A 16,848-nucleotide genomic window follows, 5' to 3' on the forward strand; every position below is an offset into this window, starting at 1 on the left:
GGGAACCCTGGGGGGAAACCCACCAAACATGCAAGCTCCAAGCACACAGACACTGAGGTGGAAATCAAACCCTGGAGCCGCCATTTACACTTAATGTATCTTGAGTAAAATATATTTTTTTACACAGACGTGGCTAATACCTTTCCTTCTCTTCTCTCCTACCATCCATTGTGTGCCTACTGGCAGATACAGCCTAAATGTCTTTTGAAGCCTTTGAAGAGGAAGTAAGGAAATTGTAAAGTTTTCTCTGAGTAAAATGAAAAAAAAAAAAAAAAATCAGTTTGTGAGTATTTGCCTAAAGGGGTGACTCAACAGCAGGGGGTTTCATTTACCCCGGCAGCTCAGGAGACAGCGGATGGGGGTTTGGGTTTGTGAGACTTTTACTGCCTTGTAAAAATTTGTGAACCATGATTGCAGTCACCCCAATAACCCTCACAAATAACCATAAAAACCTGCCTGAACCAGAACAGTTGTGTTACTCCTGTATGACAAATCTGACTTATATTGAGTTGTGCTCAGAGTATATTACGGCTTATTATAGTATCGGTAGTGTCTCAAAAACTTTAGCCATCTAGCCATTTGTACCTTTTTGTACTGCGCAAAAAATACCCACAAGGCTGAGACTGTGATTTCACCACTGGCCTTTTAGTTTTGTTGTTACAATTTTTGGTATCTGTTCAATATCAGCACCATGGCACTCCAAAGTTGGGGTTTGCAGCATACCATAACATGTTTAGTTAAACTTATCATGTCAAAAACAAACATTTCCAGCAATAACTTAGATATTGGCAGTGACAGACTGTTTGAGGAAAAAGAAAGGCTAACAGGAGCTATTCAACTGTGCTATATTAGGGAGACACAGTACCCGCCAAAAGTATTGGAATAGCAAGATAAATTAGTGTTTTTACTATGCATAACTCAAGTTCTTAGTGTTAGTGATTAAAAAGACGTAAAAATCGATCAGAGATGTTTTACAAGTATTGGACATAACCAGTACAATAATCTATAATACAGTAAAGTTTGGTGTAAAGAAACCACTAATGCACTAATATCCTGACCCTGAACAGTACAGCCAAGTAAAACAATAGCAGTCAATGACTGAGCCAAAAATACAATCCAGTATTTGAAGAAGACTTTGAGAGCAGAAATACAGAGGCATTGCCACATAAAAAAAACTCTCAAAATCAGAAGACTAGATTGAAATTCTTAAAGACATAAAGATAACACACAAAAACAACACAACAAAGGGGTCGAGAAGCCAGAGTGTGAAGAACGAAAGGATCTTCTAACGGTCCAAAATATACAGTTCACAGGTCAAGCACCATGGAAGTAGTGTAAGGGCTTAGGCTTGCATGGCTGCTTCTGGTACAAACTCATTAATCTTTATTAATGATGTAACTCATGATGGTAGCAGCAGAATTAATTTAATAAAACCCACAGAAACACTGTCTGTCGATGAATGTGTCTAATCTGATTTAGAGGAATTTCATCATGCAGCAAGTCAATGAACCAAAGCACAGTGTGAACACATCAAAGGACTTTATCAGCTGTAAAAAAAAAAAAAAAGGCACATTTTAGATTGTAATCAACCACAAGACCGTAACCTAATTGAGCATATTTTTACATCCTGAAGACTTATTAGAGAAACCCCCGAAACAAACAACAACTGAAAGAAGCTGGGGTACAAGCCTGGAAAAACACCACAAGAGATGAATGCAACAGTTTGGTAATGTCAGTGGCCTGATGTAGTTATGGCAAGCAAGAGATATGCCAATAAATAGTATGTCATTTACTTTAATTGACTTTAGGACTATCTGGTCCTTTAATTCTGTTCACCAAAAACGTAAGTTGGTCTGCCAACAACGGTACCATTTCCTGCCTTGTTTAACACATCTAGATGAAAGTATCAGGGAATTCTAATCTGTTGTCTCAAATTCAACTTTTGTTCTCAATCCTAAATTCCATCAGGGTAGATCAAAAACTAAATTGTTCTATTTGTTCCAGTACTTTTGGAGGGGACTGTGTGTTGGTGAAGCTTTCTTTTAGTCTTTCTCTCATCTCTGCCATCTTCATGCTCCAATAACTTTTCATGGAGATCAAAATATGGAGAAGTAAGTACTATATGGGCCATTTCCATTTTATTTTTGCAAGTTTGTGCAGGCTGAATTAAATGAGTCAGTATGCTGTTTTTGGCCTACAGGGCATTGAGTTTCATACCTGCATGCTAGTGCATTGTTTATATTACTAAAACAGAAATGCTTTCATTTTAATGGTTATATGGGTTTTACTGCATTAGTAACAATCTTAATTTGCCATTTTCAAAGGAGCAATGTTCATTCAAACAATTCCTCCATATGAAACAATGGTGTTCCTGCCCCTCGTCATAATAATGTATCCGCCGGTTATATTGTTAGGTGCTGTGACGGTGTCTGTTCCGGGTATAAGATTGGTGAAAACAAAACGTAAACCAGATATCAGAAAGTGTCATTGGTTCCAGTTTTGTGCAGATCCCTTGTTTTTGAATGTTTTTGAATCACTATGGCTTACGCACACGGCACTTAAAAAATGATGCAGTTGGTGGAAAATGATCCAGAACCCCAAGTCTCCCGTTTCTCTTTTGCTTAAATGTGCAGAGGGAAAAACACATTAAAGGGTTATAAACCTTAGGATAATTAAGGAATAGAACATGTTTATGGCAGTCAGAGGCCTGTTTTCTGGACTAAGTTTCTGTGGTGACCCTCATTAATTTGTGTCCACATTGCTTAGGCCCCCTTCCAGCCAGGAAATCCCCAGCTGAGAAACATAGGGGTGAGGAAACAGTTACTGCAGCTTCATACTGTATAACTTGGAAAAACATTATGTAAAACAATGTTTTCAGTAGCCCAGATTTTATAGAAGAACTGATTGACATAACCCAGGTGCATTGTTTTCCTCAAACTGGCAGGAGACAAGCGACAACACATGTTGCTTGTGTTTCTTACTGCTTGAGAGATGAATTTGGAATTTGGGCCCGAGACCAGGAATTTGAATCCTAGGGGGTTAGAAGGAGACAGGGCGGGAGAAGGGTGGCAAAGGGGGAGTGAGTGGGCTGTCTTAGTTGATTTTATCTCACACACTGGGAGTGGGTCCACCAGCTTACCTCACTCTGAACTATCCAAACCTTACTGGAAGCACCCTATTTGTTACAGGGAAATTCTGAGCGAGAAAAAAAAGAGCAGATCACAAAGTCACAGGAAAAGAAGAAGGAGCGGAACCTCACATGTGAATAGATGTGCATAGAGTAAGTAGTTTATTATTAATTGTCTATTTGTGTTCTGCAAATGTTAATATTAAACAGAACCTATTCATTCTCTGGAACAGAGACAATATGCAGGTTTTATTGTATCACTCATGGCTACTCTGAGCAGTTATTATTTACATTCTTTTAGTCACATAGACTTTGTGATTACATGATAGCTAAAATTGATTACAGGATCAATATGAATGCATCAAAGAATATTCATATTATAGAGTCTGGTTAGATAATAAGATAAAGATGAAAGCAAGCTATCAGATATTTTAGTGCTTTGTTTATTTTTTGTTAGATTTAAAAAAGTTGATAAGCTGTAGCATTGTTTATGATTTGGTGATACCAAGAGCATTCAAGGGAAGCAAAGGCTATCTTGTCTGGTCCACTCACACAAAAGATCTATTTTAGGACAAATTGCTTAAAAACCTTAACGCTGACTATGATAGAAAGGTGTCCGAATATACAGTGCATCACAGCTTGCTGTGTATGGGGCCGCATAGCTGCAGACTGACCAGAGTGTCCATGTTGACCCATGTCCACCACTGAAAGTGTCTACAGTGGTCATGTGTACATTAGAACTGGACCATAGAGCAATGGAAGAAGATAGCTTGGTTTGATGAATAGCATTTCTTTACATCTTGCGTGACATGCATCTATGTCACTTACCTGAGAAAGAAATGGCACCAGGGTGCACTATGGGAAGGCAAGCAGACACAGGCAATGTGATGCGTTGGGCAATGTTCTGCTGCAAAACCAAAGTCCTGGCATTCATGTGGATGTTACTCATACCACCTATCTTAACACTGCTGCAGACCAAATAGACTCCTTAATGACCAAAGTGTTCCCTAATATCAGTGATCTCTTTCAGCAGGATAATGTGCCATGCCACATTGCAAAAATGAATGGGGACATGTGTTTAAGGTATTGACTTGGCTTACAAATTCCACAGATCTCCGCTTAAAATATTAAAGCTTATATCAGATTATATCTGATCAGTGAATAAGCGGGTGGGTATCTATCCATGACACCCATACAGGCTTTTTGAGCATACTATTCAAAAGGCATGGCATTTATATGGGGTTGGTCCCACATTGTTTCCCTTTTGTGAGTGCCTCTACTTTTCTTCTCCTCTACTTTTTTCTTGGGGAATTTGTGCCCATTCAGCCTCAAGGCCATTAGTGAGGCTTGGCAGTAGTGTCAGGCAAACAGGCCTGGTGTATTCATTGTAGTTGAGTCCAGGCCTTCCAAGCCAACACTAGCAAACCACGTCTTTATGTCCCTGGTTGTGGCATTATCATGCTGGAACAGGTTTGGTCTAGATCTCTTGCATCTATTGAAGGTAATTTATAATGCTAATTAATACAAAAACATGACTAGATAATATTTTGTGACAAACGTTTGAGAAAAGCCAAAATATGGGGTCATGGTCAGGCATCGACATACTTTTAGCCATATAATGTATGCACAACCATGATCCTAAATACATACCCTGTTTTAAATTACAGTACGTTTATAATTTTGTACTTTTCTTTCTGTGAGTAATCAAGTAACAGACTGGATCTGGACATCAACTTATGACTTTGATTTCTCACAAGTAAATCACACCATTGAATGAGTGGAAATGCTGGTTAAATTGTTCAGTTAAATACAGTTTATAGTAAGCCTTTAGAGTTCTGACATTTATTTAATGTGTAACATTGATTTCAAAGTTTTTGGAATCCCTACAATTAGTAGAGAGAACAGAAACTCCGAGTCTCAGAGACTCTTCCTTAACAAGTACTAGGTTCAAGGCTTGAACATACGTGTACATTAAAACACTGATTAATTGTTCTGCAACTATTTCTGTATGTTCAAATAATGATGTTCAATCCCCTAAAACATGCAACAAGGCTTTAGGCTAAAATACTGTATCTGGTACTTGGTTGAATTCACATTGCCATCATGCTTCACAAGAGCTCTTGGAACACCAGCCACAAAAAACACCCTCATTTTACGATATTTTGCACAGGGAAATCTTTTTTTGTAGGCAGCTTCCTGCTTGATTTTAACCATCGCATACAAATTCTAATGAAAGTTGCCAATATTTCTCAAGCTAACTGAAGATCTTGTGTATGAGAACATAGTGGATGTAAACTGAAAGTTTTCCAAACATCAATGCTGTCTTTATCCAAAACCATGCTCTTACCATTTAAGCCCAGCATACTGAATACTATTGTGTAACCCTGTGATTTTGGGAAAGCAGCCTCAGTGTGATTATTTCCTTGCAGTGCCGGCCAGCATTTATGTTCCAGCACAAACATCAGCTGGTAGACTGCGCCCATCACGTATTCAGGATATAATTATTTAATATTTCAGTGTAATAATACAATGTTTATAAAAAAACAGATATGCAGTTTTTATTTCTCATGCAATTTTTGCATGCACTGGCTGATTTGATATAGGGTCATACCACAGCGATTTGATATGAATAAAGTATTTGTTCAGATTCCTGTCTAACCTTTGCCAAGCTTGCAATATGCACAGGCTTACACAGAGCATTTTTATTTCACCTCCAGTCTAAACAGTTTACATCATCTGCAGGTGTGTTAGATTCGTAATGACTTTTAGTGTTTCTTGAATCTAAATTTCTCTCTCCCTGTTGCTGAACAGTTCCACCTGCACTCTTTGGGAAGTACTGTAATTTGACTGATTGGTATCCATGTAAAAGATTCTACACATCTGTTTCTACATTCAACTGTGCACGAGTGTGCGTAAATATGAAGTGTTTGTGCTGTGTGCTGCTGTGTGTCACTCTGGTCTTTCTACCTGTGACGAACAGTCAGGCACCTGTGGAGGCCAACTCATACACGGTAAGAACAAAAAAGTATCTTCCTTATCTTTAAGTTTTAAGAATAGGGTCTACTGTCACATCTTACGTTTAATCCATTATTGATTTTATTTATTTATAATAAACTGTGTTCAGGGTTTAAACTGGAGTTTATACAGTTTTTACATGGAGTTCATATCAGTTTGCTGGCCAGACCTTTCAACGTTATTAAGTGCATTATTTTCTGACTGTCAACTTGGTATTTAAGCTAAATGAAAATTTCTTTTCTGGCCAAGATACATTGGCTTGCATAAGAATTCACCCCATTGAACTTTTCACATTTTGTAGTGTTACAACCTGAAACCATAAATGGTCTTAAATTGGGATTAAATCTACACTGAATAGACCATGTTTGGGCAAAATTGTTTACAAATCAGCAAGCATACCTAATTTTGCATAAGTTTTCATACTTAAAGCTGTTAAACTTCTAAATTTGTTATTATGACAAGGTAAAATAATTAGCTGAATGGTTAAAATGTTTTTGCAAATAAAGTGGGCAAATAAAAAAATCTATATAAAAATTCTTATTTATGGGAAAAACCCAGTTTTTATTAAAAAACTAATAAGAAGGCCATAGAACTATAAAAATTGATGATTATGAAGCAAGGCACAGTATAGAATAGTATAGTTTTCTATCGTATTGTAAAGTATTGTATTTTATTGTATTGCATCTACAGTATGTGTACACTTATCAGCCACAACACTAACTCCAAAGCTAGGAATAATTATCTATTATATTACACTAAAATGGAGACAGGATCTTGGGTACCAAAGTCTTGTCTATGCTCTTGGGGAGCAAAGGCTAATTTATCTGTTCTGATCACACAGAAAAGAACAATTTGCTGAAAATAGTCAATGCTGGCCACGATAAAAGGGTATCAGAACACTAACTGCATTACAGCCATCTTCCTATTGGGATAGCAAGCAAGGAGTTCAAGGTTGTTGATCTGGCCTCCACATTCCCCAAATCTCAATGGAATGCACAGAACAAAAAAATCTGATCGATGAAGGGCTCACCTCACAGCCCACAGCATTAGAAGGTGCTGCTGCTAACACCCTGGTGGACACTACAGCACACCCCCAGATGTCTTGAAGAGTCATGTTCCGAGGAGCCAGAGCTGCCCAGGGAGCACAAGGGGTTGGGGTTGATTTTTTGGGTTTTAATGTTATGGCTGAGTAGTTCCTGCATTGCACTGTACATTACAACTTAATAATGTAATGTTAGATGAGGTTAATAATTATTTTCAAACTATTTTATAGCCCATTGCCAAATTTGGGTTGGATTTTTAATGAATTAGGAAGCCATTAAAAAGGATAAGGTAACCATTGACAAGCCCTTGGCCCTTTCTCTCCAACCAACCTCACTCATCTGTTAAAAGCATATAAAATCCTGTTCCCTGTATGTGGCCTTTTATGGGAAAAGTTTGTGGCTCTGTGCAAGCCTTTCCAGGCTGGAAAAATGTAAAAAAAAAAAAAAAAAAAAAGAAGCTTGAAACTAGTGAGATAGATTTAATAGCAATATAGCAGATTTATATTTTTTAAGGTATTTTTGAAGTTTAAGATTATTTCAAGTCTAGAAATACTTACAAAAATTACAAACCACTTTTATAAAAGACATTAATATTTGATATTAATCTCTGAATTAGTAGTCCTGATTATTATATGGCCAGAAAAGGTTTTGGCAGTGTGATGCTGTAACTGTCGATCTTTGCAGATACAGTATGTCTCATGTATGTCTCAACTGAGTATGAAAATGTGTCTTGGTGTGTGTGTCTCCGTGTGTGTGCCTCTCTCAGGAGTGCACAGATGGCTATGAGTGGGATGCCCAGAACCAACACTGTAAAGGTGGGTGGCAGGTGATTAGAGCAATGTGATACAGTGATTCAGTGATTTGTCCTCTGATTAGCAGGAGACGGTGAGATATCACAGACTTTCTGCCCTTGCTGTGATTTTTTTTTTTTATGTCTGCCAGCCTGCTTCAGCCTCTCTATCATCCCTTATTACTCTGTTCTCAGACATAAACGAGTGTGAGACAATTACAGAGCCATGTCAAGGGGAGATGAAATGCTTTAATCACTATGGTGGTTACCTGTGTCTACCTCGCTCTGCCTCTGTCATCACTGCCCCCGAGCCATCTGGCCAGTCAGAATCAGTTCTTGCCAGCGTGTCCAACGGAGCTTTTAATCCCTGTCCTGTGGGATATGAGGCCCAGGGAGAGAGCTGTATAGGTAAGATATAGTTGGACCTGTGGCTTTCTTCATGTATCTACACAATATACTGAAGTTGAAACACCTTAAATTGAAAAGTAGCAGATTGAGCTTATTGGAAATTATATTTCAGTAAGTGAATTGTAGTATTTTTTTATTTAACATTAAGTGAGAAAATAGTAGTAAGGATATTACTGTAAGTAACCTAGTAGCCTGGAACTGAAACTATTTGATTTACACAACATTTAGGTTGCAACATTTTCATTGTGATGCAAAGCTTAAGTTAAACAAAAAGCAGTAATTTGTAAAATAAAGTAAATAAAGTATGTACTCCCCGGCTCACTACTGTATTTGGCTGCAATCCCAGCTGCCAATTAATTACAAAAAGTCTTGTGCAATATGTCAGCTTTGGACATCTGGATCCAGACGTTTTTGCCATTGCTCTCAAGAAAATTACTCAAGCTACAGTATGTGAAATAGATACCACTATTAAACTGTCATTTAAACTTTCAGGTTCCTGGTTTTGAACCACTCCAATGTAGCTCCATCCCAGCCTCTGTTCTCTTACAGATTTATTTCATAATCTTAATTAAGTCATACATAATGTTGGTGCATATTATTTTACAGATGTAGATGAGTGTGAAATTAACCTGCATGACTGCCAACCGAGTCAACATTGCATTAACACTCTCGGATCATACACCTGTCAATGTTCGGATGGCTACCGAAAGATAGGCCAGGAGTGTGTCGGTGAGACAGATGACTTTTTTTTATAGCATATCAACAAACTTATCCACAACTGTTTCCCACTGTAAACCTGTGTGCTAACTAATCTCTGCACTGGTAGATATCGATGAGTGCACATACCGCTACTGCCAGCATCGCTGTATCAATTATCCTGGATCTTTTGCCTGCCAGTGTGAGCCAGGATTCCAGGTGGCAGGCAACAACCGTTCCTGTGTGGGTGAGTGATTAACCCAACGTTAATCACACAATTTAGTGTCAGAAACAATGTACTGTATGCTTCACAGCTACAACTACAGTGCTGTGTGCATCCAAAATAATGAAATGTTTATTTCACTCTAAGTTGGTGAAACTTTAAGATATATACTCAGCAAAAAAAGAAACGTCCTCTGACTTTCAACTGTTTTTACTTTCAGTAAACTTAATGTGTAAATATTTGTATGAACACTAAAAGAGTCAACACTATAAGACATAAAATAAAAATGTTTCACAATGTGCCCCTGAATTAAGGAAGGCTCAAAATCAAAAGTACCAGTCAGTATCTGGTGTGGCCACCAGCTGCTTGAAGTACTGCAGTGCATCTCCTCCTCATGGACTGCCTATTGCGGACAGTCTGAGCACTGATGGAGGGATTGTGTGTTCCTGGTGTGACTCAGGCAGTTGTTGTGGCCATCCTGTACCTGTCACGCAGGTGTGATATTCGGATGTACCGATCCTGTGCAGGTGTTGTTACACGTGGTCTTCCACTGCGAGGATGATCAGCTGTCCTTCCTGTCTCCCTGTAGCGCTGTCTTAGGCGTCTCACAGTGCGGACATGGCAATTTATTGCCCTAGCCACATCAGCAGTCCTCATGCCTCCCTGCAGCATGTCTAATGCACGTTCACGCAGATGAGCAGGGACCCTGGGCATCTTTCTTTGGGTGTTTTTCACAGTCGGTAGACAAGTCTCTTTAGTGTCCTGCGTTTTTAGAACTGTGACCTTAAATGCCTACTTTCTGTAAGCTGTTAAGGTCTTAACGACCATTCCACAGGTGCATGTTAATTAATTGATTATGGTTAATTGAACATTGAACAAAAAAACATTGTTTAAGCCCTTTACAATGAAGATCTGTAAAGTTATTTGGATTTTTACAGCATTATTGTTGAAATACACAGTCCTGAAAAAGGGACGTTTCTTTAGTTGCTGAGTATATATATCTTGAAAGTTTTATATATATAAACTATTATTATTTGTTATATATATTATTATTATTTATTTTTGTGAATTGTTATATATATATATATATATATATATATATATATATATATATATATATATATATATATATATACTCTGTATATAACAAATGTTTCTTGTATGTGTATCATTATGGGATGTTTTGAGGTTTGTTTAATTTTCTAGATGTAAATGAATGTGAAATGGGAGCACCATGTCAGCAGAGGTGCTACAACACATATGGGACATTTCTGTGTCGCTGTGAGCAGGGCTACGACCTCGACCCTGATGGCTTCACATGCAATGGTGAGTGGTTTAATCCTTCTATTTTTTTTTTTGTGTTATAGAATTGTATTAGAGATTTAACAATTGGAATTATTGACAAGTGATCTTTTTTTACATCAGTGTTATATTAGAACTGAACAATTTTGAGGGAAAAAAAGTAAAGTTGTGTTTTACTGTATGTATACAATACTGCACAATAATGTTCTTGCAAGAAATAGTTTTAGAACAGCTGACCATCATATCTTGAAATAACAACTGACTGTTGTTGTTGTTGTTGTTGTTGTTACTTAATTGCCTAGTGCTACAGTAAATGTGTTATTTTATAGTTTAATAAATCCAGTATTGTTCTAGAATGCAGAAAATAAATCAAACTTGTATCCTGGTGCTATACAGTACATACAAATTGGATTTTGCCTAAAGATTAATTAATAACCACACCAGTTATTCTTCTGTCAGCTAAGACCAGGAATCTGAGACTACAGCGAGTACAAGATTCAGTTTCTTTAAATGCATACTGTGAGCTATAATTGTAACCCCACTTATAATTTTATATACAAATAAATTAATTATTTAAAAAGGAAGAGGATCTTGTGATCTTATTCCATTGAACTTTGGTACACAAATGCGTCCCTCTGGTTCCCCAACATTGAATTAAAAAAATAGCTAATGGTATGTTAGAACAGTGTATAACAATGTGCAATCATCGCATTGTCAAATGTTAATTTGTGTTCTTCTTATGAGTTAGCTTCTGTTTGACATCTCCACACTCAATGCCGATCTTTCTCTATCAACAGACATTGATGAGTGCAGCTACTCCAGTTACCTGTGTCAATTCCAGTGTGTAAATGAGCCAGGTCGATTCTCCTGTGTATGTCCACCGGGCTATCAGCTCGTCGGTTCACGCCTCTGCCAAGGTAAGGCCTCATGCTGTTTTTCACCAGCTCCCACCTACTGCTCCCAGTGGCACCACCAATGACAGTGGAAGCACATTAAGTCAGTGACTCATTTTTTCAGTCCTCCTAAAATCTGTCCATTCAAACTGTTCTATTCTTTTTTTTCCCACAATGTTCCTGTCTGCATGTAGATTTGAATGAGTGTGAGTCAGGGACCCATCAGTGTACAGAAGGGCAGAACTGTGTGAATATCCATGGTGGATACCGTTGTGTGGAGTCCAATCGTTGCCAGGATCCTTACATCCATGTTTCAGAGAAGTAATTGTTACACACACATACCCATATGCGCATCCTACTTAGATCTACCGATTCATTCATTCATTCATCATTGTGATGGTATGACATTACTTTTTAAGAACAGAAAATTAATTCACTCATTATTATTATTATCATTATTATTATCATTATTATTACTATTATTATTATTATTATATAATGATGGAAGTCTAAAAATTTATAGATTCCACAATCCAATGCATAATGTTTTTAACACGTTTTATAATGTGTTAGAAATAAATATATAATAAATTTGATTACCTGAATGATCCCTCCTTCTAATCAATCCCTCCCCTGATTTGACCGTTACCACTCAGGATAGGGTGGGGGCTAAAGAGTGCTTTCTGCAAGATGCCCGAATCCTACTCATGCTGCATCACAGGGCAGTGTAAAGCCACGTTTCTATTTAAAAAAAAAATTATGCTATGAATCACTATGAATTCAGGAATCGTGATGAGCCTGGGGTAGTCATACAGTAAGAGATGTGTCAAGGGGACCTGTAGTGATCCTCAGAGTGCCAGCATGAACTTTTTGATTTGAGCAGGTTCGAAAAGTTCACTGCATAGCTACACATTTTTATGACTTGTAAGTCTGCCACCTGTCCGCCGTAAGCCTATCTGTGGTCATTCCTGAGCTCCATATGCAATTCTAGACACGACAAGGTGCCATGTAAAGGAGTTTTAAGTGCCAGGATGGTATCACTGGTAAGTGATGTATGTATGTATGTACAATAAGTATGCATGTATACACCTAGCCATAACATCAACACATTAACATTGTGTATGAATTATACACCTATAATTGTCTGTCAACTGTCATTTTTAGTAGCTCCTGACCACTACAGTTTTGCAGTTGCTGTGACTCATTGTCATAGTAGCTACAGTTACAATATCTCTTAACAGTGGCTTTTGGAAGTGGGTGAGATATATTAGGCAGCAAGCGAACATATTATCAATGAAGTTGATGTGTCGGACGCAGAAAAAATGGGCAAGCATAAGGATTTAAGCTACTTTGACAAGGGCCAAATTGTAATGGTTAGACTGGATCAGAGCAACTCCAAAACTGCAGCTCTTGTGCAATGTTCCTGGTCTGCAGTGTCCAGGACAACAAAAGTGGTCCAATGAAGACAAACCAGTAAACTGGTTACAGGGTATATAAATATATATATATTTGATTTAAGGTGGCCAAGGCTCACTGATGTACATGGGGAGTGAAGGCCTGTGTTGTCCCAAGCAAATAAAGAGCTAGTGTAGCTTGATCTTCTGAAAAGGTGATGTCATGGCACATTCTTGCAGGTCACTCCAGAGTGGAATTCCCAGTGCACCATAGACCTATTTTAAATAATCTGCAACATTCTTAGTCTTAATGTTCCAAATCATCTTGTTTTCTGTCTTTGCCTAGCTCCAGTGTATTTTGCCTTAGCTCTACCTGTAATACTCCATGGCTAATGATATCAGATTGTGACAGAGGAATAGCAAGCTGTGATTTTAAAACTGTAGTATTGAAAGTATTTTCAGCAATTGTTGTATGCATGAGCTCAAAGGCCACGACAATTTACTAGTATCATTGAGATTGACAGGGGTGAGATATAGTACAGTAATACACCATCTCTTCCACACCATTTTCCTGGCATGGATGAGAATGGCATTGCAAGATTTCAAACTCAGGATCTCCTGACAATAGGACAAACATTTTGCTGTCATACCAGCCAGGAGTCACTAAGTACTGTATGTGTAACTAATCCTTCCAGTGATGGGATTGCATTCTCAAGGGGAACATTTTATGGGAAGGCATTTCCAAAGTTGTAGTGGGGGTCTATGTGAAAGTACATCGAAATATTTTTTTAGTACTGCATTTCTCCATTCTTTAAAATCGGACAAAACTAAAAAGAAAAACTTTGGCTTGACTCCTAAATCTTTCTTAAGATGACTCTAAAAATGACTTGCATTCTCATTATGTAGTCACATATGTTAAATAATAATAGATTGACTTCAACAACTGGCCACAGACGTCCATTATAAGTGAGTATCGAGTAAACAAAGTTTCTGTTCTTTTCTCAAGATGTAGGAAACTTCTTGTCTATGCACATATGCACCAGATGTGACGGATAAAGCTTAGTTAAAAACCCCCTGCAGTATTTCTTTATTTCACACATGCCAGACAGGAACTATCAGTGCCAACAGGGTCAGATGACAAGTTTGATCACAGAATATGTTCCACACATTCTCTCTCGCTCTCACTCACACTCTCTCTCGCTTCTCTTTCAAACCCTCAAGTCGTTGTGTGTGTCCGACGGTGAAGCCGGAATGCCGTGACCTCCCATTCTCCATCGTGCATCGCTACATGAGTATCACCTCTGAACGCTCTGTCCCGTCCGATATCTTCCAAATCCAGGCCACCAGTGTCTATCCTGGTGCATACAACACGTTCCACATCCGGTCTGGAGATGATGGAGGAGACTTTTACATTCGGGTAAGAGGAGATTTCATTCCTCCAAATCATAAGTAAAATGACAGTTTACATTTCATAAAGCACACAACAACAAATTATTAAAAGACGTCATTTTTTTCTGTGCATTTTTAGCAAATCAATAATGTCAGTGCCATGTTGGTTCTGGCTCGGGAAGTCAGCGGACCCAAAGTGTATACTCTGGATCTGGAGATGGTGTCCGTTAACCCTCTGATAAACTACCAGAGTAGCTCGACCCTCCGCCTTACCATCTATGTAGGACCTCACGCTTTCTAAAAATAAAAAGGAAAAGAAACCAAGGATAACAGGGGCATTGTAAGGTGGTGGGATGAATAATACTACATTGAAGGATGTCTACATAACACTTTCATAACATTTTAACAGGGTCATAATACTTATGCATTCCTTGTAGATACTGAAATATCACATGAATGGCATAAATGGATATAGACTACCTTGCATTTCTTTCAAGAGAAGGAAACATCATGCATTTAAAACAAAAGATTGAGGATGAAAAATGCATGTCTTTGTCACTCTTTTTTGTTGTTGTTTAAATATCAATTTAAATATGTTGTTTAAGATTTTAATTGAAAATAATACAATATAAACAGATTTTTTTTTTGTTGTTTTTATATCTCTTTGAGGAAACCAAGCAAGCAATGTATATTTAAGATTCAGAGAATTTGCAAAAGCCATCATATGCTACCGCTATCTGTTATTAGACAGAAAATAAGTAAAGTCAGCCCTGAGATGTCTGAAAATCGGCACAGCTGTCAATGAAAAGATTTTCTCCCTCAGTGTGACTTTAGCCTGATTATTCTGGAATGTGCGAAATCATAGTTGCATTCATTTCTCTCACTTTCCCACCATAGAGTCACACATAGAGCACACACATATACACACACACACGCACACACAATTTTTGTTAAGAACTTCCATTAACCTAATTATTACTGCAGTTTATTAATGCTATGCCTAATCGTAAATTAATAACACTTAAAAATTATAATCTTAACCTCGGTAAAAGCACATATTCCTTTTGTTACACTATTTTTCTTTAAACAGAAGAAAAGCAGATGATCCCTAGAATTGTCAGGACATTTGGTCCCTACCAGAATATAAAAATAGCCCCCCCCCCCCCCCTTCACACACACACTCAGACACATACACACACGCACACACACACACACACACACACACACACACACACACACACACACACACACACTTGTTGGTGACTCATTTAGAATAAGGCTCTTTTGTGCTAAATTATCTCCCAGAGACTTCAACTATCTCTGATCATTTTATGCATCAGGTTTCTATATATAGTTAAGGAGGATATTTTCTGCATCAGAGTTTTTAATAAAAGTAAAAAAAACTAACCAGGTACATAAACTAAGAGGAACACTTTTGTTGATGTTGGAAAACACCACTGTGTGAACATGTTTGTTCCAAAAAGGGGTGTGTAAAATAGTTTCCTTTTTGATGTTTTTCTTAGCTATCACAACAGATATAATTGTATCAGATGTGTGTTTTAGTGGTAATAAAGTGTCACCAGGTGCTTGTCTGTGTCTTTCATTCACATTTGCCTAGTTTGGCTTTCATCCATATCTGAGCAGATGAAGGTTAAGGTCAATAATAGCAGTTTAGTGGTGATGCTATTTAAACTTCTGGGCTGGTATTCACACAGCTTCTTAAGCCTAACAATTTGCTCCTGGTGACAAAATTCTTTAAATTATTAAATTTTCTTAGAATTTTCGCTTAAATTTAGTATTAAATCTTAAGTAAGATAAAAATGATTTACGAAACATCTTAGTCGTAAACACAGCTCCTAAGGTAAAAATTGTTAAGAGTAGAGAGGAGGACTATTAAGAGGCTTAAGAGAAGAAAATGGCGGAAAGAAAAAATATTCTTCAAAACACTGAACATAAAGCTAATAATAAACACTGCTCATCTGTTTAATTTGGATTTCTTGTTGTCTTACTTCCTTCCATCTCTCTTGGATTATTGACTATATGGATTATTGCCTTTTTGCTCCTATCAATTTGAAATGGATTACAAGTAATAAAATCAGTATGGTAAATAAATGTAAGAACTTTGCTGCATCATCCCTAATGGGGTCAATCACACCTCCTCACTAAGATAAAGGTTTTTGTACTTTCCTTACTCAGGGTCGTTTCAAGAAGTTTTCTAAATCAATTTCACTCTAAGACTCCCAGCTTGGACTTTTTAGGCTAAGATAGGAGCTTTGTGAATACGGGTCCTGATCCATAGACGAAAGCATTAACCACTCAAGACCTTCCTGTTTTCCAATCTCTCTTATTGAAACTGTTCTAATTATTATATGTAGCATAAAGAAAGATACATTGTTTGTGCAGTTTGTCATCAAACCAAAGCCATATGCAAGTCTGCATTAATACAATCATATTAGATAAATATCCAGATTAAGCAAATATGCCTTTTTTAAAAACCCAGTTTTCTCTCAGGTTGTCAATTCCCACACTTTAATGGCTCTCCCATATTACATTTGAACCCTTCATCAG

The 16,848-nt window shown here is 37.6% G+C and overlaps 1 protein-coding gene across 1 annotated transcript; it reads left to right on the top strand.

Annotated features, from left to right (window-relative positions):
* Positions 1–3,149: 3,149 nt before the first annotated feature.
* Positions 3,150–15,969, top strand: LOC128507876 (EGF-containing fibulin-like extracellular matrix protein 2). Its single transcript, XM_053479010.1, has 11 exons — positions 3,150–3,280; positions 5,939–6,138; positions 7,952–8,000; positions 8,171–8,383; positions 8,990–9,112; positions 9,210–9,326; positions 10,509–10,628; positions 11,402–11,521; positions 11,692–11,818; positions 14,113–14,308; positions 14,420–15,969. The coding sequence occupies exons 2-11, from the start codon at positions 6,046–6,048 to the stop codon at positions 14,579–14,581; spliced, it is 1,320 nt and encodes a 439-aa protein (XP_053334985.1). The 5' UTR covers positions 3,150–3,280; positions 5,939–6,045; the 3' UTR covers positions 14,582–15,969.
* The last annotated feature ends 879 nt before the right edge of the window (positions 15,970–16,848 follow it).

Source organism: Clarias gariepinus, chromosome 19 (genome assembly GCF_024256425.1).
Source record: "Clarias gariepinus isolate MV-2021 ecotype Netherlands chromosome 19, CGAR_prim_01v2, whole genome shotgun sequence".
NCBI classification, from domain to species: Eukaryota; Metazoa; Chordata; class Actinopteri; order Siluriformes; family Clariidae; genus Clarias; species Clarias gariepinus.

Coding starts and splice junctions, on each gene's coding strand:
- LOC128507876 (XM_053479010.1), top strand. CDS start 6,046: ATGAAGTGTTTGTGCTGTGTGCTGCTGTGTGTCACTCTGGTCTTTCTA. Junction 8,001..8,170: donor CCAGAACCAACACTGTAAAG/GTGGGTGGCAGG, acceptor CTCTGTTCTCAG/ACATAAACGAGTGTGAGACA. Junction 9,327..10,508: donor CAACAACCGTTCCTGTGTGG/GTGAGTGATTAA, acceptor TTAATTTTCTAG/ATGTAAATGAATGTGAAATG.